We start from the raw sequence: 25,387 nt of genomic DNA, 5'->3' as shown, positions 1-25,387 counted from the left end.
ATGGTAAAACTGTATTCTTAAAAAATGAAAAAAACAAAGAATGGTAAAAATGCTTGAATAATTGTTGATCAATATCCAATGGTGACAGAAGTCCCCAAGGTTACTTGCAACAAACAAACTCCAAAAACATACAATCACATAACTAGCACAACAAGTTTTACCGTAAATCCAACGGTGAAGACATGTTTCTTTAGAGGAGTTGGAATAGGTTGACTTGACTAATCATTGAGAATCAAGAGGAAAAGTCCAAGGAATGGCATCCAATGCCTCGTAAACAAATTAAATACAACAACCACGTTTGATTATTAAGCTAACCCTTTTCTATAAATTGTTAATTTTTTTTTAATTTGATATAAGTTTTTTTAAGTGTTTTTGGGCTAATGGGTTAATGAGTAATGTAAAAATTGAATGAAACTACTGTAGTTACTAGAAATATAATGTTGTCTTGTTCACATGGTGGTTTGTTGGCGCAAAGAGACAAAAGAAGCTAAAAAGCAAGTCAACTGTCTACAATCTTTTGGTTGGCTGAGGTCCAAAAAGAGCTATTCATAAAGAAAGGAAGGAAGGAAGGAAGGAAGCAGGCAAGTCCAATAGCAAAGAAGCCTTTTATCTTGCTTTTGGGTTTGCTGATCTTTTCTCATCATCTTCCAAAGCCGAACCCACCTTCTAAAAAAGTGCAAAAAAAGGTGCAGAAACGAGATCATATCCAAAATCTTGCTGTCAAATTACCACATACTCTGCTTTGATCTTTCTGAATATCCAAAGTTGGTTGTCTCTCTTTGTGGAAAGTTTGGCCTTGTAAGAGAAAACAAATAAGGGAAAAGATTGAAAAAAAGATCTGGGATTTATTCTGTTTTGATGGGAGCTTGCTGGAGCAATCGCATCAAGTCTGTCAGTCCTTCTACTACCGGTGAGTTGAAAGCTGTTTGGTGCTTGATTGTGCTTTATTCTGCTTAAGAGCTTTGAGTTTTTGCTTTGTTGATGAGAAATGAACTTGCATGCCGTGTTTCCTATTTTGAAATCAATGAAAAGGGCTTGATTTCTATCGTTCTAATCAATATTTGATATATTGAAATGGACATGGTTAAAAACTTGTTTGCTCACAAGCTCAAATTAATACAGATCCTGTCTGGAGCTGTAAAAGTGCGAGTTTTTGTTGAGACAATTTTAAAAGTATTACTTATAAAGCATGTGAAAATTAACTATTTGTGTATAGGAGTTAATTCGACGAGCGCGAGCAGAAATGGAAACAACTTGAGTGGTTTTAGCAGTAGGGTGTCATCAGCTTCTGTACCACAAACTCCCCGGAGCGAGGGTGAGATTTTGCAGTCTTCAAATTTAAAGGTTTTCACCTTCAGTGAGCTCAGGACAGCCACCAGAAACTTCCGGCCAGACAGTGTGCTAGGAGAAGGTGGATTTGGTTCTGTCTTCAAAGGATGGATTGATGAGCATTCACTTACAGCTACCAAGCCCGGTACTGGCATAGTAATTGCTGCTAAGAGGCTCAAACAAGAAGGGTTCCAGGGTCACAAGGAATGGCTGGTTAGTGATATTTCTTTACTTTCTAAAATTGCACAAGTTGGTTTTATTTCATTTCAGTTGCCTTTTTTTTTTCCTTTTTTTGTTGTTTGGGGTGGGGGGAGATTTTGCATCACTTGCTACTTGCTGTTAGGTCATGGCAGCTAACTCCTCTAGTGCTAAGAGAAGTTGGTTTTACCTGGATGCAATCTTAAGTTGGTTACCTTCATTAATTGAACCATGTTAACTTACCATGATTCTATTAGCACAAGAATATAGTCCAGTTGGCATGGCTATTAGGATGTCCACACAATTCTAATGTGAATTGATGATGTTGTAATGCATTTTAGTGAAAGCTGTGGTATTCAGGCCTTCTCTTATAAAAGGATATTTTGATTTACTTTTTTTCTTTTGGCACAGGCTGAAATCAACTATCTTGGACAATTACATCACCCTAATCTTGTAAAGTTGATTGGTTACTGCTTAGAAGATGAGCACCGGCTTCTGGTATACGAGTTCATGGCTCGGGGTAGCATGGAGAATCATTTATTCAGGAGTGAGTTCCTCATATTGATGAAACATTCATATCTATGATGTTACGTATATGTCCCTAATTTAATCTTGAAACAGGGGGGTCGCACTTCCCACCTCTTTCTTGGGGCATCCGGATGAAGGTTGCACTTGGTGCTGCCAAAGGACTGTCCTTTCTTCATAATGCCAAACCACAAGTCATATATCGTGACTTTAAAACTTCTAATATTTTGCTTGATTCGGTATGTAACTAAGCTACTGCTTCCTTTTACATTTCTGTTGCATGGTGAGTATATTTGGAATCTCTTTCCGTTTACTTATGTTCTATATACTGCCGTGTCATTTGCTATTTGCAGAATTACAATGCAAAACTCTCTGACTTTGGGTTGGCTAGGGATGGTCCAACTGGTGACAAGAGCCATGTTTCTACTAGGGTCATGGGAACCTATGGATATGCTGCTCCAGAGTATCTAGCCACAGGTATTGCTCCCAGCTCTGTTTTCTTTTGTAAACACATAGTCCATGCCAATCTCTTTGGCTTTTATTTTCTGCGTTCTACTACCGTTCGCTATATGCTCAGTAATTCTATTGGATTTGTGTAGTACCCTTTTTCATATGCTTTTTTTTTCTCCCTTTTTCTTCTCTTTTTTTTCTTAATGAATATCAACAGTTCACTCAACATGTTTTTCAGAAAAATGTACTACCATTTGCCTCTTTTTTCAACGCATGGAGAAGGGTTTCACTGTCCTTTTGACTCAGTTATGGAGTTGTTTTATTTACCTTCTGATTGGGAATAACATTGACCTTTTATCGAGAACTCAACTATGATTCTACTGGGAACAAAACAAAATAAAATCCGTATTTTTATCATATCAGTTATTTTCATCTGTTATAGCTCTCATTGCATTTAGCAATTTGTTATTGGATCATATGGAATGAAGTTGATATACTCTTTGAGTATTGATATCGACTTTATTTTTATTGGAAAGGTCATTTGACTGCCAAGAGCGATATATACAGCTTTGGAGTTGTTCTTCTAGAAATGTTATCTGGCCGGCAAGCAATTGACAAGAACAGGCCACAAGGAGAACACAATCTGGTGGAGTGGGCAAAACCTTACCTGAGCAACAAACGTAGAATATTCCGTGTACTAGACATCCGGCTCCAAGGCCAGTATTCATTAAATCGGGTCCAAAAGGTGGCTAACCTTGCACTTCAGTGCTTAGCTGTAGAACCTAAGTTCAGGCCAAGCATGGATGAGGTGGTAACAGAGCTTGAGCAATTTCAGGAGCCAGGTGACATGCCAAAAAGCGTTCAGAAGGAACACTATGTAAAGGTGCAAAGCCATTCCAATGGCAAACCAACTACTTTCCGGAAGCCTTCTGCTTCACCTCTTTGTGTTTAGATGGAAAAATTCTGATTTGAACATCCATAGGAATTGTTTCTGGGATTTAGGCAGGGAACAAAACCATGTTTGAGTAGTGTACAGTTCATCTTACAGGTAAACTATTTAAATCTACCTCCGAAATTGATCATGCTCAGATTCTAGAGCATTGCATGAACATGATCTGGGTTTTGCTAAATATACCATCATGATTGAAAAAGTGAAGAACATATGTTTGTATAACAATGATATTGAAGCTTATTTGAGGTTTTCTTTAGGGTTTTTGGTCTTGTTCTTCCCTAGCATATGGTCTTGTTTGGAAATGTAATTGAGCTCATCTGAGACAGTATGTAAGAATCTTCATTTTGTTGTAGTCCATGTGATATATCAGATGTATCTCTCTTCTCGTTACGTTCTACTGCCCTTGAAACTAAGCTCATTTCTTTTCTTTCTAAAACTATTGGAATCCGCCGACAGGTTCATGAGCTGCGTGAAATAAATCAATTTGAATTATGTGAACGCGGAAAAAAGAGACAAATTTTGGCTGTCAGGAGAACTTCCAGGCATTTGCTTGATTTTAGTGAATGTCTAGTGCAAAGTTTACTACTTCCAAGAGGACTTTCCTTCCCCCCCCCCCAAAGCAAATGGTTTCATGTTCTCAATGCGTATTGGCATTTCCAACTTGTCAATTAAGTATGGATTGGCAAAGGGAAGTTATCTCCATGGCATTATCCTATTCAAAAATGAAGTTGGTTGGTCTCCATTTTTCCTGCATTAAAGAAGGTTTCGAATTTAAAACATTCCCTTTTTCATGTAAATGAACTTGCAACACGTTTGGTACGAGCAACTATTATTTGCTCTCCTTGTTTGGTTGGTAATTTGATAAGGAATTATAATTTTTAAGTTTTACTTATTCTTTAAAATAAGTAAAAAGTCATCTTTTAATTAAATTTAACTCTCTTTGGTATTAACTATTCTATTCCTGATAAAATAGTTTTTCAAAATCATTAAAACGAAATTACTTATTATAAGTAATTACTCATTTTGTCTGCACTAAAGTCAAACTTTGTATCAAAATAATATATATAAGAAAGTAATACAATGTATTATTTTCATGAAAATAAATATTACTATAATAAAGGGTATTTTTGTCTTATCACTTATTCATTTCTTATTTTAATATTATTTTTACAAACCAAACACTATAATAAGTTATAATGACAATTATTACTTTATTTTCTTTAGTATACCAAACATAATAATTATTTTATTTTTATAAAATAATTAGTTTATTTTATTTTTATTTATTCCACGAACTAAGCATACCCTTGAACATAACAAAACTTTATGTTTCAGTGGAGTACAAAACAAACCAATGGAGACCAAATATGCAGAACGTAACCAACTGTTTTCACTTTCTCCTATTTTTTCCCACCCTAGCTGTTTCCTTTCAGCCAAGTTTGAAGGGGATAAGGAATAGTAATTCATAACCTTTTCACCTTCCCCTTTTTCCTTTCCTTTCCTTTCCAGCCATGATTACTGGTACTTAGTATTGCAGGATTTTTCAGAACTCTGAAGGATGTTGTGTCGTTGGGTGCAGAGACAGGAAGAGGTGAACTATGCAGCAAGTAAAGAGTTGTCCTTCCTGATACGACCTATGCTGGAGAGACATCAATTGCAGCAGCAACTCACCTTGAATGAGTGCAAATAATTCACTATGAACACTTCATTTATAAGATCTGTTGGTACAGGAAAAACTTTATGATGTCCTCAAAGATAAAGATTGGTTATTCAACCATGGCTGTTCACACCTTCTAACTAGATAAAGATTTCAAAATATAGCAACAACAATAATCAAATAGCTGGGGAGCAGGCCTGTAACATGATTTTTCATTAATTGAGAACATCTGAGCAAATCAAGTTTCTAACTGTTAATTGAGAAGGATAATTTCTCTGATCATCCAATGCCGTAAATGATTCCAGCATTGATGAACCAAACACCAAAGTTTGATTAATACGACGTTAACATAGCTGATACAAACTTGACAGCAATCTTCTGTTTATAAATGTACAAATTAAGAAAAGATAAGGTGAAAATTTGGTGAGATACAGGTTCCAGAACAGTTCATCTTCCCAACAGCACAACACGGTCCTTCTGTATTGCCTGTGTAAGGTTGACGTCAAAGAGTTCACACCGAATAGGCATCTCCATCTCATAGAAGGGGTTCTTCAACACATAATCTGTGTAGAGCTCGTATATGACTTTCAAGAGAGCCTCCATGTGCTGCGTCCCAGGTTCACAGACCACAAAGAATTTTGTTCCTGTATATCATAACAATATAAATATTTGCAAAAATCAACATTGTACAAAGTATAATATATGGTTTTCAGAAGCATGCAAGTGAGACTACCTCCCAAAATTTTACAACCAAGGTTTGCAAAATACAATTTCAACTCAAATGCAAGAACAAGAGATTTATTCAGCATCAAATGTCACTAGAACAAACAAAGAGAAACAAGTAATCAAGCCTTCACATTTGCCAATTTTCAGATAAAACACTCACAAGGGTAAACTTATCATTCAAAAATTCTCACCTTAGATCATCTCAACATATTAAAATTTGATCCAACATCTTCCAATATATCTGTACAGCATGTTTATCATTTACTTTTTTCCTTTTTCACATATTGTGGCTCGCAGGATGTTGTCCATATCATAAACTAAAAAATTTTGCAACGAGCAGATCTGTCCTCGAAAGATTAATTTCAAGGAAGCAGACAAGTGTTCATAGATAAGAAGCTTCATAAAGCAGCGCACACCAGGTCTAAAACAGATTTCCCCCTTCCAATAGGTAAGACTCAACTGATCTACCTCTATCAATAACGGCACAATCAGACATAATGAATTTATTTCAATAGTAACATTCTATCTTTGAGTTGAACCATAAAAAATTGAACACCAAAACATAAATTACAGAGCATCTTACCGACAGCAGTTCTTGTACTACAGTTTTAAATTTCAAGTTAAAGGAAAAGCATGCACCAGAAAAATTTTCAAGTAAATAGTTAAAATTAAGAGGCATTTCCAGCTGCATCCAATGCGTATAAATGCAAGCTTCCTGTATCTTTTATAAGCATAGAATATAAGTATATTTCCAGTAAAATTTCCATTTTCATCATCTACATCAAATAAGTTCGCAATATCCATATTTTAGGCACAAAAGGGGTGCAAAATCATTTCCTCTATCGCGTCTCAGAGCACTCAAACAATGGCTGAACAAATGATCCAACTTTCTTTTTTGGGATAATTGAAAAATGATATAACTTTCACTCAACTGAGTGTGCAAATCAGATCTATAAAGCAGTTTCTCTATATTTTACTTTCACAATTCGAAATTTCCACCAAATTAAATTTAATTAAGATAAAAGTAATTGATATTTCAAAAAAATTACCAGTAAGGGATTGAAAACAATGGAGATCAAATGTATCAGCTTCAAGGAGCTCAATTCCCGAACAACCAGTGGTAGGCGATAGCTGCTGTGAAATGGCGTGCATCGAATGCCATAAACTAGCCACTCTCAAGCTATCATTCGTATCCATGCGTCCCTTTGATCCATAATCCTTTACAAATAAACAAAAAAAATTTTACCAAATATTCTCGAGAAACGAACAGAAACTGTTTCCAAGTAATGTTACCTTATAGAAGATCAAACCTCCAGATTTGTTGATTATGTAAAGACTGTAAATCGCCGCCATTGTCAAGGGATCAAATTGAAAACCCTAAAAATTGTTGCTTGGAAATGAATAACTGCTCTGTTTTTTTGTTTCGATTTGGGAATTGCAGGGTTGTTTTCTGTTTCTTTATTTCCAAATTTATGTTGACGTTTTTGCCCTCCTTTGTAGACCAATTTACGGTTTATATCACACCAGACTAGGCTGTAATGGTGCCACGTATGAATGCAGGGTTCTTTCGTAGATTTAGGGGAAATCGGGTGCTTTGTTAGGAAGAAACAGAAAATTATAAATACTTTTTGAAAGTTTTGGTGGGGAGGACTTCACCTAGTCAAGCGAAATGGCGGTGGAGAGTTGGAAACCAACCGTGGAGATCAACGGTCTGAGATTCACGTATCCTGGAATCGACGGTCATCCACCGCCGGGGTCCACTCCTCTTATCGACGATTTCTCTCTCACTCTCAACGCTGGCGACCGGTGTCTACTCGTCGGATCCAATGGCGCTGGTTAGCTAGTTAGTTAGTATAAACGAGAAAATCAAGGAAAATGAAAAAAATTAAAATTCATGTTTATTTGTTTCAATGAATGGTAGGGAAAACAACGATATTGAAGATACTGGGAGGGAAGCATATGGTGGAACCGCACATGGTTCGAGTGCTGGGAAGATCAGCTTTCCACGACACTGGTTTGGCTTCCTCTGGTGAACTGTGTTATCTTGGTGGAGAGGTTGGTTTAGTTTTCTTCCTTTCTTTTTCCTATGTTCATTCAATAATTCCCTAAAGTTTGAATCTTGGAAAATTTTGTTAACTGTTGAATGAACTGAAAACTATGTCATTGAGACATAATTGGGGGGAAAATGTAACTTTGCTTTCTATGGACAATGGAAATTTTGGGAAAGAGTCATTTCTTTGATTCTCATTTTCAATTGCACTGACTTCATTTAGACCTATTAGCTGTAGTTTGCATGAAGAAAATTTGTTTATTTCGAATTCGATTCTGACCTGGATATTATGTTAAAGCAGTTGTAAGTAACTTAATATATTTGTTGTTGGTGTGTTGGTGTTGAATTTTATAAGTTAAACTAAAGGATGGTCTTTCTTTTGCAGTGGAGGCGTGATGTTGCTTTTGCAGGTTTTGAGATTCCAATTCAAATGGACATTTCTGCGGAGAAAATGATTTTCGGAGTTGCAGGTATCGATCCCAAAAGAAGAGCTGAACTAATCAAGGTATGCATTTTTTATTGAAGTACTAACATAGCCATATTAAAGCATGAAGGAGGTAGTATCTGATAGCTCATTATTCCACCTATGAATGATTCGAGAAAACTGAGTGGAAATTACGGTAATTTGGCTAGGCATATTAAAAGATAACGAATTAAACTAACTTCAGTTAAGTAACCAGTTTTGTCTCTTGATATGCAAAGTGACTAAATTTAGTTACTAGCTTGTGTATAATTTAAAAGTTCTCTTGCTTGCTTTTTGTTGTAGGTATTAGACATTGATCTCTCATGGAGGATGCACAAGGTATCTGATGGTCAGAGAAGACGTGTCCAAATTTGTATGGGTCTCCTCAAGCCATTCAAGGTTTTTTCAATTTTCTAGATGTTGGTGTGTATTTTCAATGCTTCCATTGTCCAGTCTTCTGCGGAGTTCTAACCTTTTTTCCTTCCACAACGAAGTTCAGAATTTTTTATATCTTGTTTTCAATTTTTTTACCAATATGAATTGTTCCTTAAGGCTGCTTCCTTGTTTGTATAGGTTCTTCTACTTGATGAGATAACAGTTGACCTTGATGTGCTAGCAAGGGCTGACCTTCTGCATTTCCTTAGAAAGGAATGTGAAGAGCGAGGTGCCACGATCATCTATGCTACACATATATTTGATGGTCTAGAAAAGTGGCCATCACATATTGTCTGTTTCAGTTCCTTTCTAAGAACTGCGTTCTTTCAAAATGAATTTGTAAATGGATGATTTATATAATATAGCTTCTCAATGAAAAAACCCTCATCTTTGTTTCAGGTTTATGTGTCTCATGGGAAATTGCAATTAGCAATGCCAATGGATAAGGTTAAGGAAATCAGCAATTTGTCGCTAATGGTTAGTTTTCCTGGTAGAAGATTGAAATTTTCTTTTGGTTAGGAGTGAAGCTCATTGGATATTGTCTATTTATCTGATACTGAAATGAATATATATATGTCCATTATATGTTTTGTCTCAAGAGTGCTTCTTGCCCTTAGTTCTTTGGATTTGTAATGCCTTTTTGGTTTTAATTTACAGAGAACAGTAGAGAGCTGGCTGAGAAAAGAAAGAGACAAGGAGAGACAGAAAAGAAAAGAGAGGAAGGCATGTGGTCTTCCAGAATTTGAAAACCAGATTGAGGGAAGCCGTGTGACAGGTGATCCAGCACGAGCTGCTGTCCGTGCATTGAACAATGGCTGGGCTGCAGGAAGGTTGCACTCCACAGTTGCTGGTGAAGAAAACTTTCTCTTCAGCTCAAACAGAGTTTTAAGGCAATAGATAACCTCAACTTTGGAGCAAGTTCTTTGAGCTTTCCCTAATTACTGTTACACCAATAAGACTGTAGGCTCTTGTCGCCAGTGTCTTGCTTAGGCTCTTATTTGCTAGAATGACAGAAAGAAAATATGCCCTTAATTGTATTATTTCCCATAGTTGAGCCTGTACTGTGAGCGATGAGCATACAGGGTCACGCATGGCTAGTATCATCTGATTTATTTATTATGAAAAGTTCATGTACCATGAAACGGTTTATGGGGATTAATAAAACCAAAGATTTTGTTTCCTACGGATCATCTTGATTTGACGGAAGGTTGGATAGTTACATTGAACTCTGCCACCTATTAGTCTGCAAGGGATGATGTCCATCTCCTTATGATCAGCAAGAAACTGATCTCTTTACCCGTTAGGTCTGGCTGGCCCAAAAATACGAAGAAGACGTGAAAAGAAATATTATACAACGAAGTTTCAGCCAAGCCGTCTTAGCTCAGCCGGTAGAGCGCGTGGCTTTTAACCACGTGGTCGTGGGTTCGATTCCCACAGACGGCGATCTAGATCTCTTTTTGACAACACGTGTACTCCTCTTTTCATCCAAAAGCCCGCCAAACCCAAGTCAAGCCCATTTCTACGCACAATATTCCCGCAAAAAGTTGAAACACTTGTACTCCACCTTTCAGCTGAAACCCCACAACCAAACCCAATTCAGGCCCATTGCTACCCATAATATTCCCTCGAAAAGGTGTGAGGCCTAACATATTTTGATTAAACTCCAATCCCATTGCAAATTGCTATTCCATGTAAAATATTGTTCTCTTCCACAACACATGGAACCTTAACGAAAAAAACCCATTTTCATTGGCAGAAATTTGATGATCAACCCATAGGATTCTTCCATATCAAGCAAGAAAATGATGGGTTTTTTTTTTTTTGTTTTGTTGGAACATATTCCATTTTCCATTATCGCCTGTCTGTCTCTCCATACCTCCCCAACTGTGAACAAATATCTTTTTGCACTATTTCCCAAAAGCATATGCAAAAGGATAACATAATATAACTTGAGAATAACTTTTTCTTCTAGCTTCTTGAATTCTTATTGACCTGCTTAACCGACCAACACTTTGTTTCTACCTCAAGACTCAATGCCATCATCTAATAATCTTAAATTATTCGGATAAGCATCCAATCTAAAACTCATTTGATAACAGGTTGAGAGACCTTATTATATACTCTTAATCTAGTAGATATATGACTTTTTTTTTTTTGTAATTATTTCAATATTCTCTCATGTGTAAAAATCACAAACTTATCATGTGACATAAATTATTTAAAATATATATATATTAGATTAATAAAATCGAATCATCATTTGCTCTCATACCATATTGAATTTTTAAAACGAATATCTGACTTAAAACTAATTAGCAATACGTTATTTATTTTATCACTATTTCGAAAAAAAAGATTGAATTGCTACCAATTGCGGGGCCAAATGGCTACTAATCCAATTTTCTTCAAAAGTTTTTTTTTAAAAAAAGTTTTCTATTCTGCTTCTCACCTCTTTTTTTTGATGATATAATAGATAAAATTGAACAGTATGCAGAACAGGGTCTGGCTTAAATTTTTTCAAGATTGGAATCTTAACGTGGACTACCTCCACCGGCCTATTGTTTACCTAAAAGGACATACACCATGTTATTTTCTTGAAAAATTAAAGTAAATAAAACTATTTTACTTTTAATTTAATAAAAATTTTTTTAAAAAAAGAGATACCATGTGTCTTGTGAAAATGAGTGATGCTAAGGAAAGCATCTTGACAGTGCAACAAGGATGCAAAATAACTGCAAAGAGTGGTCAAAACATTGGGATGGTAGTGCAATTTAGACATGGCCAAAACATCCTTTCCTTGCTTCCACATTTTCTTGTCAAGCAAACACATTGAACTACATTATCAATGGCAAGAGATTGACAGCAAAAAGGGAAAATGAATTCCTCACTAAGACCTTTTTGGTTTCTAGATATGGAATGTGATGTTTATCAGAAAAGGCCCACATTGTTGATATCACACTTGCCATTAGAACAAGACAAGAGGCAGATGCTCTTAAACAAGTTGTGAGACATGAGAAAGGCATAACTTCAGAAGATTTTTGGGTCTTTTGAAGTGATCAAGTTTATCATACCATAGGATGATATTTTTCATTCATTTTCTAAGTTTTTATTGGTTAATTTTTCCTTCAATTTTAGAATCATATAATAAATTTGAGTCGTTTTACATATTCCAAGATTTTTTTACTCTATTATTCCAAGGTGGTGCTACACATTGGTAAGAACAAAGGGAATGGAACATGACTTGGTGAGAGGAATAGCAAGGACACCAGGTAAGGTGAAAGTGGGGGTTGCAAAGGGGTGGGAGTCGTGGAAGATTATGTAAAACATATATAACATAAAAAGAAAGATAAATACCCAGAACCACCTGAGTGCCAGTCTAGCACTCACATGGCCTTTCTGCACCATCCACCGACATGTGTGGAGGCCTACTACTTGCACCAGTTTCCCCCTTTAAACAACCCTTCCTGCTTATATTGCTATACACTCTATGTTCCTTCTTTTCAAACTCTTTCTTTATTGCTTACAATTCCTCAAATCTTGGTGATGAAGCACATCATATTCTTTGAATGCCTAACTCCTTCTCTTCTCCCTCTTTTAATGTCAATCTTTAAAGCTAAAAACACCCACCCATAAAGGCTGTCACAGCCATTACATTACAAGCATTGATTGAGTAGTGGGGTGGCAAAGATGAGAGATTTTAAAGCATGAGAGAGGAGCAACATGAAAGAAAGCAACACCATTTGATTTAAAGACAAAAAGTAAAATACTTTTAACATTTTTATATATAATAGTAAAATGGGAAATTACTATATGACCAAGAGCTGCGGGCTACATGCTTCTCTGGATTTTGCAGCCACTTCAGCCCCTCAATTACAACTTTTTTTTTTTTACCATTCGCTGGATTTTTACTATTACCACCAGCACAATGACAAACCGAAGGAAAAGAAACATTGACCCAATATTAGGCCCCAAAAGAAGATATAAAAAAGTTACCGCACATACTTCACTTTAGTCACTTTCCTAAGCCTATCACCACTTTTTCCTTTCTTTGGCACTTTCTTTTCCGTAAATCCTACTAAAAACCCCATTTTAACCCACTGTTACTTTCACGGACCCAACCCACCACTTCAAAATTTTTCCGGGAAAATAAAGGAAAAATAGAAGGGCGGGAAACAAAGATAAAAAAAAAAGAGGCTAATTAATAAAACTTAAAAGAAAAAAGGCGGAGAGGAGGGGGGGGAACTGTGACTGTCCGTCTCTGTCTATTGTCTTCAAACTCGGAAATTCTTTCCCGTGAAGGTTTGGCCGAACTGCCAATTAGCTGATGCCACGTTCCACGAGGTCGAGGTACGCCTGTCACTGCCCGTGACTCTAAAGGAGAGCGCCTGGCCCACCAAGACGGCGTTGGACTGCCAGTTCTGACCCCAGTTACGGCTCATGCTTAACCAGCCGGTTTTGGTTCCCTTCACGCTCACCTTCACGATATCCCCTGCACCCGCGACGTTGGTGACCAAAACCAAGTTGAAGTAACGGAATCCGTTGATTGTGAATCTGATTCCCCCTTGCTTTCGGCACGGCACCCTGTAAAAAATAATAATAGTAATAATTAAACTCCGTAAAACAGAGATGGGGGTAATTATGGAAATTCAATAATTTCGTCATTCCCCATTTTTTCCTCATTGATGAAATGACCGAACCCACGCGTGGGATGTCGCGAATTTTGTCCCTGGGCCTGTCTGATTTTCAGGAAAATCTTAGTGAAACAATCAAAATTACAATAATACCCTCGCAACCTTTTTTACATTAATACTCTTTGATGATCCGAGAGATCAATGGGCTGGAAGCACGGTCAGGCTTGCCTCAAAGGCAAGGGTGTTTTGGTCATATAACACGGATACCGAAATACAGTTGGTTAAAATTGGGTAAAACACATTAAAAAATACGGATTTATTCAAACGGACACCGTGCAAATGAGCTCACGAAAGGGTGATACCTTTGAGGCCAACCCCGTTTTTGCTTTCCCAAGAAAGTGATGGGAAGCAAAACAAAATTTAATATTAATAGACATTTAAAAACAAAAAAAATGTGTTTGGTTCCTAAGAAAATTGAGCAGAAATGTACAACATTTATGTACTAGTACCAAGTATTCTTTTTGCTTTTCACTCGCATTTACTTCCCTAAGTAACGAAATACCAACTTAAGGAACACTAGTACTTTAAGAAAAACGAAAAGGCATGAAATTCTGAGGCAAAGGAGAGAGATTTTGGACTCACCTACGGAAAGAGACGGGGACAATGCCAGCACGGTACTCAGCGATCTTAAGGAACATAGGCATGGCAAGGTCGAAGTGAGGGCGCGGAGGGTTGCACCAGCCGCCATTGTCACTTGGGAGCGCATAGTTAGGAGGGCAAAAGTTAGTGGCTGTGACAAATATGGAAGGGCTGCCAGGGTGACACCATCTTGGGTCATTTGCACACTTAATCTCAAAGCAAGCACCACAGCTAAGGCCATTGTTGAAAAGTGCTGTGCTGAGAGCTGCTGTGTTCACGCCATAGCCTTGGCTGTAGAGATTCCCGTACCCACATGCACCGCCTAACCAGAAAAACAAAACAAAACAAAACAAGCAAATTTTGAGGCACATTTTAATGGTTTTAGGGAATGTAGAGGAAATATATGTTACAGTTTGAGATTTTGTTAGTGAATGCATGTTGAAGAATGGGGTTTTCATGCTTCCAAAAACAGACCAAGAAACAGAACATGAGAACAAGGGCCTCATTGAAGAAATCCGTACTAATTGCACAAAAATTATGGTTAAAAGCAAATACCCATTGTTCCAGAAGCATCACTGCCACCGTAAAATGTAGCATGGGCACTTTCCCAGGAGCCACCAGTATAAACTCCAGGGATCCTTGCATTCACCACAACAAAAAGGGACAGCAATGAAGCAAAGCACAGCACAGTCAGGGAAGAAGGAGCAGCAGCAGCCATTCTGTTTTCTTCTTTCAGAGAGAACAAAGAAGAAAGAAATAAAGAAAGAAAGAGAGAGACGGGCAAGAGAAAATGTTGGGTGTGTTGAATCTGGGGCGAATGGAAAGCGGGAATAAGGTGGGGGTACTTATTGAGGACTGAAAGGGGGGTGGAGAGAGAGAGAGAGAGAGAGAGAGGGGTTAAGAGAGTAGAGATGACTCATAGAATTTTTTTGGGACCCAAAAAAAAAAATTTACTACATGTAATTGATGCAATTTGCTAGTCCATTTCTCATAGATCTATTTTTGGGCAATTAATTGAAACCTCACATTCTTTTTTCTTTTCTTTGTTCTTAAGAAATGTTTGGGTTAGTCTTCTTTTTTTTTCTGTTGTTGTAGAGGGAGTCAAGACCCCAAATTTTGTAATGCCATGTGCTCCACACATGGGCAGTTCATGTTAATTTTTTTTAAGTCAAAGAGTAGGGCAAAAAACTTGAAGACCTAATCAATAATAATAATAATAATTTGGAGAATGTGCACATGCATCCTTGAACTAAGCTACTAGTGAATAATGTTGTAGGGGTTTTGATGTTCATACTTAATTTGAGACTTTTTAAACACCTTTAAACCAAGATTTGATTCATTGGGACTTTTGGGTTTTTTTTTATTTCACGTAAAACCTTTCTTTTGATTCTCCTTTGGAGCATCTTTGATTTGGATATTTATTCTTTGGTTGAGGAATTTATATCCACAATTGAATTTGAACCCTTTTTTATGATCTTCTTCTTCATCTTCTTCTTCTTTCTTTTGCTTTTGGAGGGCCTTTTCTATGATCTTTATTCTTGACTACTGACTTGGGGAGGGTCTCATCCACTTTATTTTGAAAAGGAGTAAAGTTAAATGTACAAAAAAAATGTCGGTTTGGCTGAGATTGAACAACATTTTTATTTTTTTATTTTAATTGAATGGTGACATAGCACCATCGTTTTCTTTATATTAACTCTAGAATTTACCCTTTTGTAAAATCCCATTTTTTTATATTATTTTTGTGAATTTTTAAATGTTGTTCCTAATAAATTTGGTCCAACCCTTTTCAATGAATTAAAAGAAGGATTTAACCTAATTTTTTTATACTCTTAAAAAAGGAACTTGACAATGAGTTATAATGAATCAACTTGATGAGGTGCTCCAATAATATTCCACTTTACCCCCATCAACTTGCCTACAACACTTGATGAAATCATTTTGCTTTCATCTTAAATGTAAAATATTAATATTCTTAATGTAAAAAAAAAAAGGTTTTAAATACCCCCAATTGTGTTGTTCCATACAAAAACACTTTGCTTCAAATGCAAGCTATGATCCAACTAAATTCTTTGACTTCATTCTCTCTCTTTCTTTCACATAAAATAAAATCATAAATTTTAAGTTAGAATACTCTTACTTTTTAAATTTTAATTAAAATTTTAAGCGATTTTATTAATTTTTAAAATAAACATTGCATTTTAAAAAAAATATCTTCTACTAAAAATATAAATTCAGTGTTAGTCAACTGTTAATATTTTCATTAATTTGATGATATGATAATATTAAAAAGATAATTTTATATTTTATTAAATTTAAAAAAATTATTATATAATTTTTATTAATTTTTTAAAAATAAGGTAGCATGATGATTTTTTTCATAAAAATTATATAATGATGATTTTTTAATTAAAAAATATTTTAATTTTTTTATATTATCTATTAAAGGTATTTATACTTTTATAGTGAAATGTTCATTTGTTTAAAATTTAAGAAAATAGAGATATTTTACCTTAAATTTTATTAACGGGTGTCTTAAAAACATTAATAAATATTTTTTTAATAAATTAAAATTATGGGCAATCACATTTTAATATAAAATAATATTTTAATTAAATTTAAAATTTATAAAAAAAGGAATCCTTAAAGTGACTAGTACCTTAACAAGGAACCGCAATCAGAAAGTGAACCAAACCCCAAAAGAGAAAGAGTGAAAGATAAGACTAACAACAACAAAAAAAAATATAGAAAAAACAAGTGGAGGAAGCAAAAGGGGAAACCGCGTTAGCCCGTGGGGACCAGGGCTCGTCCTTATATGCGTATAATCAAGCCGATGCATAGCTGCTGAGCTTTAACCGCATGCGGGACCCATCGCCAGCTTCATCTCACTCCTCACTCTTGCTGCCGCGTTTTTTTTAGTTAAATAATTTTTTTATATTAAAATTCGATTTTTATTTTTTAAATAAAATAATCATAAATAGTTGAGTGTTTTTAATTAAGAGAATTACTATTTTATATTAATTTAATTTAATTATAATATTTATATAAATTTATTTGAGTAAATATTTTTTTTGACATCATCAATTTTCAACTACATCTGCTCATTTTAATAAAAACCCATTTATTATATGGAATTGAATTTACCGAATTTAATATTTTTGGGTATTAAATGTAATACTATAAGATTTAATATCAATTGGTAAAATTAATGTCATGATTGAATAAGAATAGCCCCCTTTGGATTTAAAACTAGAGGATGTTGGAGAGCCAGGTTTAATGTTGAAAATATCGATTTTGTTTGCAAATGTGGAGTAGTTGAATTCAAAATTAAATTTGGGTTTTTTATGGATATTCCGTGGGGTTAAACTTTATAGTATATTTAAGTGAGGATAGGGACTAGTCTTAAACGTTTGTAAGATAAGAGAACATCAATTTCTAATGCAAATAATTGGGCAAATCTACTTCAAGTACAAAACATTTAATGTATCACCCTTTGAGACTAATTATCCCGGATGGAACTTTCCAGATAAAGACTTGAAAGAGCAAATAAAAAACACATTGCAAAATATATAGTCTTTTTTTTTGTTTGCAAAGAAAATTTTATCAAAATATTGACAAAAATTAATTTTATTATTTTTTGATAAAATTTATCAATCGAAACCATATGATTGTAAAAAAATAAAAAAAAATTTTAGATGTTGAAAAATTCCAATGTCTCTAAATTTTTCATTGAAAATATGTCATTACCGATGCACATCAAAATCAATTTACATTACCGCCAATTTTTTTTATTTATATCAAAATAAAAATTTTATTTAAATTTTTTACAAATTAAAAAAAAAAGAACAGAAAGAGAGACGCTTTTTACATATAATTTTTTTATGCAAAGCACATAAATGGAATAATTATTGGGAGAGAAAGAGAGAAAAGAGATGATTTTCATTTACATTTAATAATTTAATTCTTTGTTTTGTTATAAGCTACAAGCGATAGCAAAATCGGGATTTTCTCGTACGTGTGAGAAAGAATCTCTCGAACAATTTTGTGAACCATAAGGTTTAAAGTACTGTCCTTGCATAGGGTAGGGGGCATTTTGATTTTAAAATATTTGATTTAATAAAGTGAAAAAGGGTTTAGGATAAAGCTGCACCATTATTTAATTATTTTTTTTAATTTACCAAAAAGTAAGTTTTATGCTTTTTATTTTTATATTGAAAGTATGGGTTAATTTTATTTTATTTTTTATGATGATGGTCAAATAAAAGGGAGAAATGGGAAAGTAAAATATGCCTTTTCTCCAATTCTTCTTCAATTGTGCAAATTCTAAGTTTAAAGGACACTTCCCTCTCAACATCCTATTTCCTTTTCAAAGCATATATTATCATTTGTTTAACCACACAAAGATAGTTAATTACAATAAAGAGAAATAATATAACTAGTTTTCTTGGTTGCCTAATGTGTTAAATGTTTTTTGTAGTGTTTTGTTTTATCTCTTTGTATTCGATCATGTCACGCCAAACATTTTATAAAAAATAAATAGAGTACTTCAATTTTACATGTCAAATGCTTTTAAAAAAAATAAACATAGGATATTTCAATTTTGCACCGAACAAGTACAAAAATCTTATAATAAATATTTTTTGGGTACCTAATATGACAAGTCTTTTTCGTAATATTTATTTTATTTCTTTATACTCGATCATGTCATGTCAAATGTTTAAAAAAAATAAAAAACAAGATATTTCAAAATCTTAAAACAAGTGTTTTCCTAAGTACTTAATATCGCAAATATTTTTTATAGTGTTTATTTTATCTCTTTATACTTGCATGTGTTATGTCAAATGTTTTAAAAAGAGTAATTAGAATATTTTAACTCTACATGTCAAATGCTTTAAAATAAATAAATAAAATATTTTAATTTTACATTGAACAATTAAAAAATTCTTAATAAGCGTAAGGGATATAAATTATTGATCATTTGAATTTACATTATTGTAAAAGCAAATCCAACCCATGTTGTAAACCTGGAGAACATAGGATTAAAGAGGAAGTATCAATGACAGGAAAGATGCATATGTATGATCTGATATGCTCATAGCAATATTTGTAGATAACTGATAAAATGGTGTCACATCAAATAGACCCAAAGAAAATTAAAAATAAAAAAAAAGGCCATGTGCCCTTTTTCCTATTCTAACAGCTGTAAGTCAAAAGCCCTATTTTTTTATCATTGAAGAAAAATTCAAAAAAAAAAAGAAAAAAAAAAACCCAACTCCAATCCCAAACTCTCTCACATGTGAATCGAATTATTGTTTTGGTTGCTTCTCTTCCTCTCCAAACTCCACCTGCCACCCCAATCTACAACCCACCACCATGTGCCTTCACTTATTGCCTTTTTACATTTCTTTTTTTTTTTCTCTTGGTTTTCCAATATTAATGTATTGTCTTTCCTATTTATTTTATTTGCATTATGATGTATTTCTTCATATATATATATATATCTAAATTATTATTTTTCATTCATTTTTTATAAGATAAGATATCTTGTATCTCATATCTTGTGTTTTCACTTATATTCATGATCTCACTTTCACTTGTCTTATCTTGAATGCTATTTTGTTGGATTTTGGGATTTATTTATTATTATTATTTTTGAAATGGGACACATACATGCATGCATTTAACCATGTTTCTTATATTTTTCTTTTTCCTTTCTTTTAGAGTTTTTCATTTATTATCTTGATGGAAAAGCTAAAAATAAAAACAGACAAAAAATGCCTCTTACAAAAGTGATGTCAAGACACATTTATCACTCATTTACTATGCCATGATGATGAAAGGCTTATCAAATACTATACGCAACCCTTTCCCATATGCATGTATTCTTAATTTCTATTTTAATGAGTAAAAGAAATTTATATTTGAAATACCGTTAGTTTATAATATTTATAAATATCATAAAATATTTGAAGATAAAAATTTAAAAATTTTGTAAAATAAATTATTTTAAAATTATGAATATTTATTTTTATGGTTAATAAAAACTTGAACTAATAAACATGCAATAAAAAAGAAGAATAATTTATTTAAATGGGAAAATAAATTGCATTGAATGGTCAAATATACGGAGACCAAAGCTTTCATGCTTTCGAAAAATCTTGAAAGATTGTCGGTAATGTTAGAAGAGGGTATGTTCTATCACTTTGTTCGGTAATTTCTCAATCTCTAGACTTTGTCTTTCCCTTTTTTCTTTTTTATTCCATTTGTTATCAATTATTTATATAGATTGACCCGATCGAAGTCCCATAATTCTCACTTAGAGATTGATGAATAGTATCGTGGAGACTTCGGAACAAATGATCTTATTGTATTGAATTTATTTATTGTTGATAATAATTTTTAAAATGTACAGTTGATTTTAAAAATATATATTTTTTACTGAATATATAAGTTCAACTGTTAATCAATTATTAATATTTTAAAAAAATATATTTTTACTGAATATATGTAATTGTGTGCAAAACTTAAGAGGTTTATGCATTTTACTCCTGATAATATTATTCTTATTTTATATCAAGAGAAATGATCTTATTAATCAAGTCTATTTACCACGTAGATATCATTATCCTTTTGGTTTAATTGGTTACATATTTGTTTTGAGGTATGTACGAATTATTGATGCGGTGAGGTGTGGCCGACGGTAACAAACGGTGAGGTATTCATTGCAGGAGGTGATTTCATAATGTTGAGGTAGGTTTTAGCTGTTAGGGGGTGGGTGTGTATATTTTTTTTGTAACACGTACGTAAGGTGTGGAAACTAAAGAGGGGATGCCCCTCTCACCGACCAACCAGATTTAGCAAATCTGCCACATCAGCAAGCATCTGTATTCAAAGGTTTCCCAATAGTTCTCTTCTTCACCAACGCATTACCAAACCATGTTCCACGTGTGCATGCATGCATGCCTACCTTGCCTATACATGTGAACGTGCCACCAACAACATCCCTCTCCTCCCTTCTTAATTAGTTTGCAAATAATTTGCTTAAGTAATTACCCTCAATCCTTTCCCTTTCTCAATATCCTCATGTGATTATATTACGTCTCTCTTTATCATCTATATAGCTTATCATTCACAACTTTGAAACTAAATTTAAATTATGTAGTTTTCAAAAACTTTGATAATGAGAGATTTTTTTATTTAATTAATGCATACCCTTTTATTAGTAAACGTCAAAAAAAAAAACAAAAATTGAACAAAACAAAATCATTATCGATGCTCGATGGCTCAAATTGTATGTGTGTCATGTTATAATACGTAAGTATATGTGAAAATATGATATGAACTACGTGTGTAGCTATTGATAATTTTGTTTTACCAAACAAAAATGTTTTTCTTCTTGCTTGTTTAAGTAAAATTTATTTAATATCAAGAATTGATATATGATTATAATTTTCATGGAGAGTTAAATACATACAAACAGTTAAACAAAAGGGTCATAATATATGAATTAATGAATTGTTCTTCATTTTAGTGGAATGGTTTTCAATTTAAAAATTGAAAACCCAAACTTTTTTTGGAAAAATGATTTGATTATTTTTCAAGTTAATTAATTTGGAATAGGGTTAGGAATGCTTCTTATAGAAAAAGTTTGTAGTAGTTCCTTTGAAAATGTTTTTGCAGATATAAGCATTGATGAGTCAAGAATATTAATTCTCTAAATTAACATTAATAGTGACGCATATTCCATTAGCAATAAAAAGGAGAAGAGGTGGAAAATGGAAAATATTGTATCTGAATCAAGTATTACTTTGCATGATTGTGTAACTTTGCTTAGGAATTAAGCAAGTGTGATCACTTTTTTGCGCTTCCAAATTCAGTGCCTATAAAGCAAATGCAAAGGAAGTAAATGGAAGACCACGAAGAAGAAGAAGAAGAGCTTTTGATGCTTTCACAGCACATTTAAGTTGAATATTAATTGCAATTAACAATGCCATGTGGAAATATTATATAAAGAAACAAATTAATTAGTGCTATAATTCACCATGATTTAGTACTATAATTAACTGTTTTTCTTTTGTTTTTATGTACTTAAAAGAAGGAAGACAAATTCTGACTTAATGGTTTTTGTTTTCTTTTAACTACATGTCATAATATAGATACGTGCATGTCTATTCTGTCACCGATAAAATGGTATTATTGACAATTGCTTAATATTACATAAAAAATCCATCAGTATCAATATGGATGAAATTTCAAGTATTATCGACAAAATATTCTAATAGTTAAAAACATAATTTTTATAGTAATGTCAACCAAAAAACACAATTATTTCGAAACTTAAATAATTAAAAAGAAAGTGGACTACCAGTATATTATTTTAGCATGTGTGGTTATGATTAATTGACTAAAAGTGAAATTGAAGTTAGATATTATAATAAATGTTAATAAATAAATAAATAAATAAATAGGGTGTTTCAATTCTTCAACTATGCTATTAGGGTTGGACTTTGCATGTATAATTAAGATGAACAAACAATACTTTGGAAACGTTATCACATGGGTTTTAATAATTGTCTTTTTGTTGACATTGTAAGAAAGTCTACATATATAGCCTTAGCATATACTTAGAAATTAAATTAAATTAACTTTGAAGATAATGCACTCCATTATACATTACTCCAAAATTAATCATCACCACCGTTTTTTAAAACATTTGTGGGTGACAATAAATGCTACCAACCAAAAAATATATATTTTATTAATTGCTTTTCATGGCCTACCCATCATTTCCATAAACTCTTTTTAAGGCTAAAATCAAGCTAACAATTGGTTTTTTTTTTTCCTTCAAAAATCTCAATACGTAAACCTCAAATAGACCCCTCATGGTTTAACTTTTCTCATATAAATTTTTTTTAATTAACATTTTTTGAATAACTTTAATTTCTACAAGGATTACATTATTAATTTTACCAAGTAAAATTATAAAAAAAATATTAAATATGAATAAATAGATTAATTTTGAATTAATGATATTTTAGTAATTTTATTAAAACAAAATTAAAAACTATTCACGTGTTAATTGAAAAAAAAACCCATAAGATATTATATAAGAAAAGTTAAAATTACAAGAAGTATAGGTGGAATTTATCAGTTAAAATATTAAAACCAAAGTTGTCTCTTAGGTACAGGAGAAGGGGACCAAAAAAAGAATATTATAAATTCAAGTTAAAGATAATGATTAAGATTAAGTTAGTATTTAATTAATAGGAATAATTAATATTCATTTGGACTCTTTTATTTTTTAAGCTAAGGAATGGATTATGATGAATGAAATTTAATTTTAACTCCTTCCCCATTTCTTCCGTACCACTCGATGGTAGAGAATTTTGATAAGTTAAATTATTGCTAAAAATGCATATTAAATTGTCGGTGGTGACCCCTTTTACATTATAAACATTATATTAAAGTATTAAATTAATTAATCCATGGACTATAGTAACATGCATTTATTCTATTAATGTAAATGCTTAATTAATTTCCCCTGTTGACTTTACGCTTCCAAATTGATTATAATTTTCTATGTATTAGGTTTAATGTAGAATTGTCTTATTAGACTTATATTATTGGAAAGAAATACAGAGTCATATAATTTAATTTAATTTAATTCCCTTATGAATGTACTACATGGTACCCCATATCTTGCTCACCCCTACCAATAAATATTATATACAAATAAAAGCAGTGAATCTAGAAGACTTAGATCATTCAAATGCAAGTTTTGCCCAAATAAATTTTGGCAGATCAAGAACTTATATTTGATATTCTCTTTTGTCTTTTTCAAATAGTCTATGTCGTTTTGTTTGAACCTTGATTATTAGGTTTAAATATTCGTTTTAACATGATTAGCATGAATATACTAATTAAACCTTGATTATTAGGTTAAACACTCAATTTAAGATTTAACTGTTGTCAAAATTTTCATTTCAGAATTCAATTGATTATTATCACGATTTAAATTAAGACGTAGAAATGAGTATGTTATCAATAATAAAATTAAGTCGAATCCTGAAATGGAAAATTTGATAAAACATAAAAATCATAAATCAAGGATTTAACCAGCTTATTATCATAGTAAAGGTTTATAATGAGGATCGGCTGCACTCTTCCATGATAGAGACTGAGATAGAAGGTGTCAAGAGGAGGAGGAGCAAAGGTGCATGGGGCTGACACAAACTCTGGGCACAGCCATGTGGGTGCATCCTTATCAAAGGGGGACAATGCACCTCCATCGCACACAGAAGAGACTTGTTTTGCATTTCTACATCCATGTGGATCTCCCCTTCGTCTCTGCATCCTTTCCCACTTGAATTCCTCCATTTTTCATGGGCTTTTGGGTCCACTGCCAGTCTGCCACCCCCGCTTCTCCACCCACCGCCACCCCCACACCCCCCAAAAAAAAAGGAAAAAAACACCACACTGCCTTGCCTATTTTCCAAAACACATTTATCACTGCAAACGCACATTATCTGATATAATCTTTTTAGGATCAGTTCCATCAAAATTCAACTGTATTTAATCATCACATTTAATGTTCAAATCACTAGAAAATTTAGCATGACCAGGGCTTGGACCACCAATCTTTGAGCATATAGTTATATTGTTGGTTTAGCTTGTAGATCAGATTAGCTTCCCCTTGCATGCAACATGATATTTCAGATCAGATTAATTGCATTTTCATGTTTTATGTTCTTTTTACAGGTAAATTCAGGACATTTATACAATGCAGAAAACCCAATTTTCCTGAAGAATTTATTAGTAGTAATAAATTTGCCCCAACGAGATGGCTCCTTGGATATGTTGAGGCACACAATTTTCTTGACCTTTCATGTTGCTTTCTCACTGGAACCGCTTCATGTTACTGAATCTTACATGTGGATTTTGGGATGTTTCCACTTGATATTCCATTGGCAGGATTCATGCTAGAAGTCAAGAGTTGATGCTTCTCCTCCATTTGGGAATCATCCCATTGTTGTTTTTTATTTTATTTTTCTATTCCTGTGGCCAGTATTCTCAATATATCCTCATAACTTGTCATCAAGCCACCAAGTCGCAGAAAATTGCAGTATTTCTATCTGCACTAAGATATTAGAATCCTACCATCTGAAGCGATCACAAAAAGGAATCACTGGTGCAGTCCTTGGAACTCCCATGGTCCCCCTATTCCTTGAAAAAACAATTTTGCTGTCAACATAAGGATAGTTTTCCATGTTGATAACTTCTTGCAACTTGTGTGCCATGGAGCTACCCTATACCTCATTTCAGTTATCAACAA

At 33.3% G+C, this 25,387-nt stretch overlaps 4 protein-coding genes and 1 non-coding gene across 5 annotated transcripts; 3 read left to right on the top strand and 2 right to left on the bottom strand.

The window, feature by feature from the left end:
* Positions 1 to 548: 548 nt before the first annotated feature.
* Positions 549 to 3,829, top strand: NAK (Protein kinase superfamily protein). The gene is made up of 6 exons (XM_021433760.2): positions 549 to 910; positions 1,217 to 1,542; positions 1,939 to 2,074; positions 2,149 to 2,291; positions 2,406 to 2,529; positions 3,039 to 3,829. Exons 1-6 carry the CDS (start codon positions 859 to 861, stop codon positions 3,452 to 3,454), a joined length of 1,197 nt encoding a protein of 398 aa, XP_021289435.1. The 5' UTR covers positions 549 to 858; the 3' UTR covers positions 3,455 to 3,829.
* Positions 3,830 to 5,418: 1,589 nt separating this feature from the next.
* Positions 5,419 to 7,289, bottom strand: LOC110420449 (SNARE-like superfamily protein). The gene is made up of 3 exons (XM_021433764.2): positions 7,131 to 7,289; positions 6,887 to 7,055; positions 5,419 to 5,755 (listed from the first exon to the last, which is right to left on the bottom strand). The coding sequence occupies exons 1-3, from the start codon at positions 7,188 to 7,190 to the stop codon at positions 5,559 to 5,561; spliced, it is 426 nt and encodes a 141-aa protein (XP_021289439.1). The 5' UTR covers positions 7,191 to 7,289; the 3' UTR covers positions 5,419 to 5,558.
* Positions 7,290 to 7,452: 163 nt separating this feature from the next.
* Positions 7,453 to 9,968, top strand: ABCI20 (non-intrinsic ABC protein 9). Its single transcript, XM_021433762.2, has 7 exons — positions 7,453 to 7,672; positions 7,759 to 7,892; positions 8,273 to 8,392; positions 8,654 to 8,749; positions 8,924 to 9,076; positions 9,185 to 9,262; positions 9,443 to 9,968. The coding sequence occupies exons 1-7, from the start codon at positions 7,507 to 7,509 to the stop codon at positions 9,680 to 9,682; spliced, it is 987 nt and encodes a 328-aa protein (XP_021289437.1). The 5' UTR covers positions 7,453 to 7,506; the 3' UTR covers positions 9,683 to 9,968.
* A 187-nt stretch (positions 9,969 to 10,155) lies between these two features.
* On the top strand, positions 10,156 to 10,228 carry TRNAK-UUU (transfer RNA lysine (anticodon UUU)). Its single transcript has one exon. It is a non-coding gene; the product is annotated as a tRNA-Lys (tRNA).
* A 2,296-nt stretch (positions 10,229 to 12,524) lies between these two features.
* On the bottom strand, positions 12,525 to 14,887 carry EXPA9 (expansin A9). Its single transcript, XM_021433283.2, has 3 exons — positions 14,611 to 14,887; positions 14,059 to 14,377; positions 12,525 to 13,366 (listed from the first exon to the last, which is right to left on the bottom strand). The coding sequence occupies exons 1-3, from the start codon at positions 14,771 to 14,773 to the stop codon at positions 13,057 to 13,059; spliced, it is 792 nt and encodes a 263-aa protein (XP_021288958.1). The 5' UTR covers positions 14,774 to 14,887; the 3' UTR covers positions 12,525 to 13,056.
* Positions 14,888 to 25,387: the final 10,500 nt, after the last annotated feature.

Source organism: Theobroma umbraticum, unplaced genomic scaffold (assembly GCF_002168275.2).
Source record: "Theobroma umbraticum cultivar Fairchild unplaced genomic scaffold, ASM216827v3 scaffold_86.0, whole genome shotgun sequence".
In the NCBI taxonomy this organism is placed as follows: domain Eukaryota; kingdom Viridiplantae; phylum Streptophyta; class Magnoliopsida; order Malvales; family Malvaceae; genus Theobroma; species Theobroma umbraticum.
Note: the sequence above shows the minus strand (reverse complement) of the source record. Positions and strands in the feature narration are given on the sequence as shown.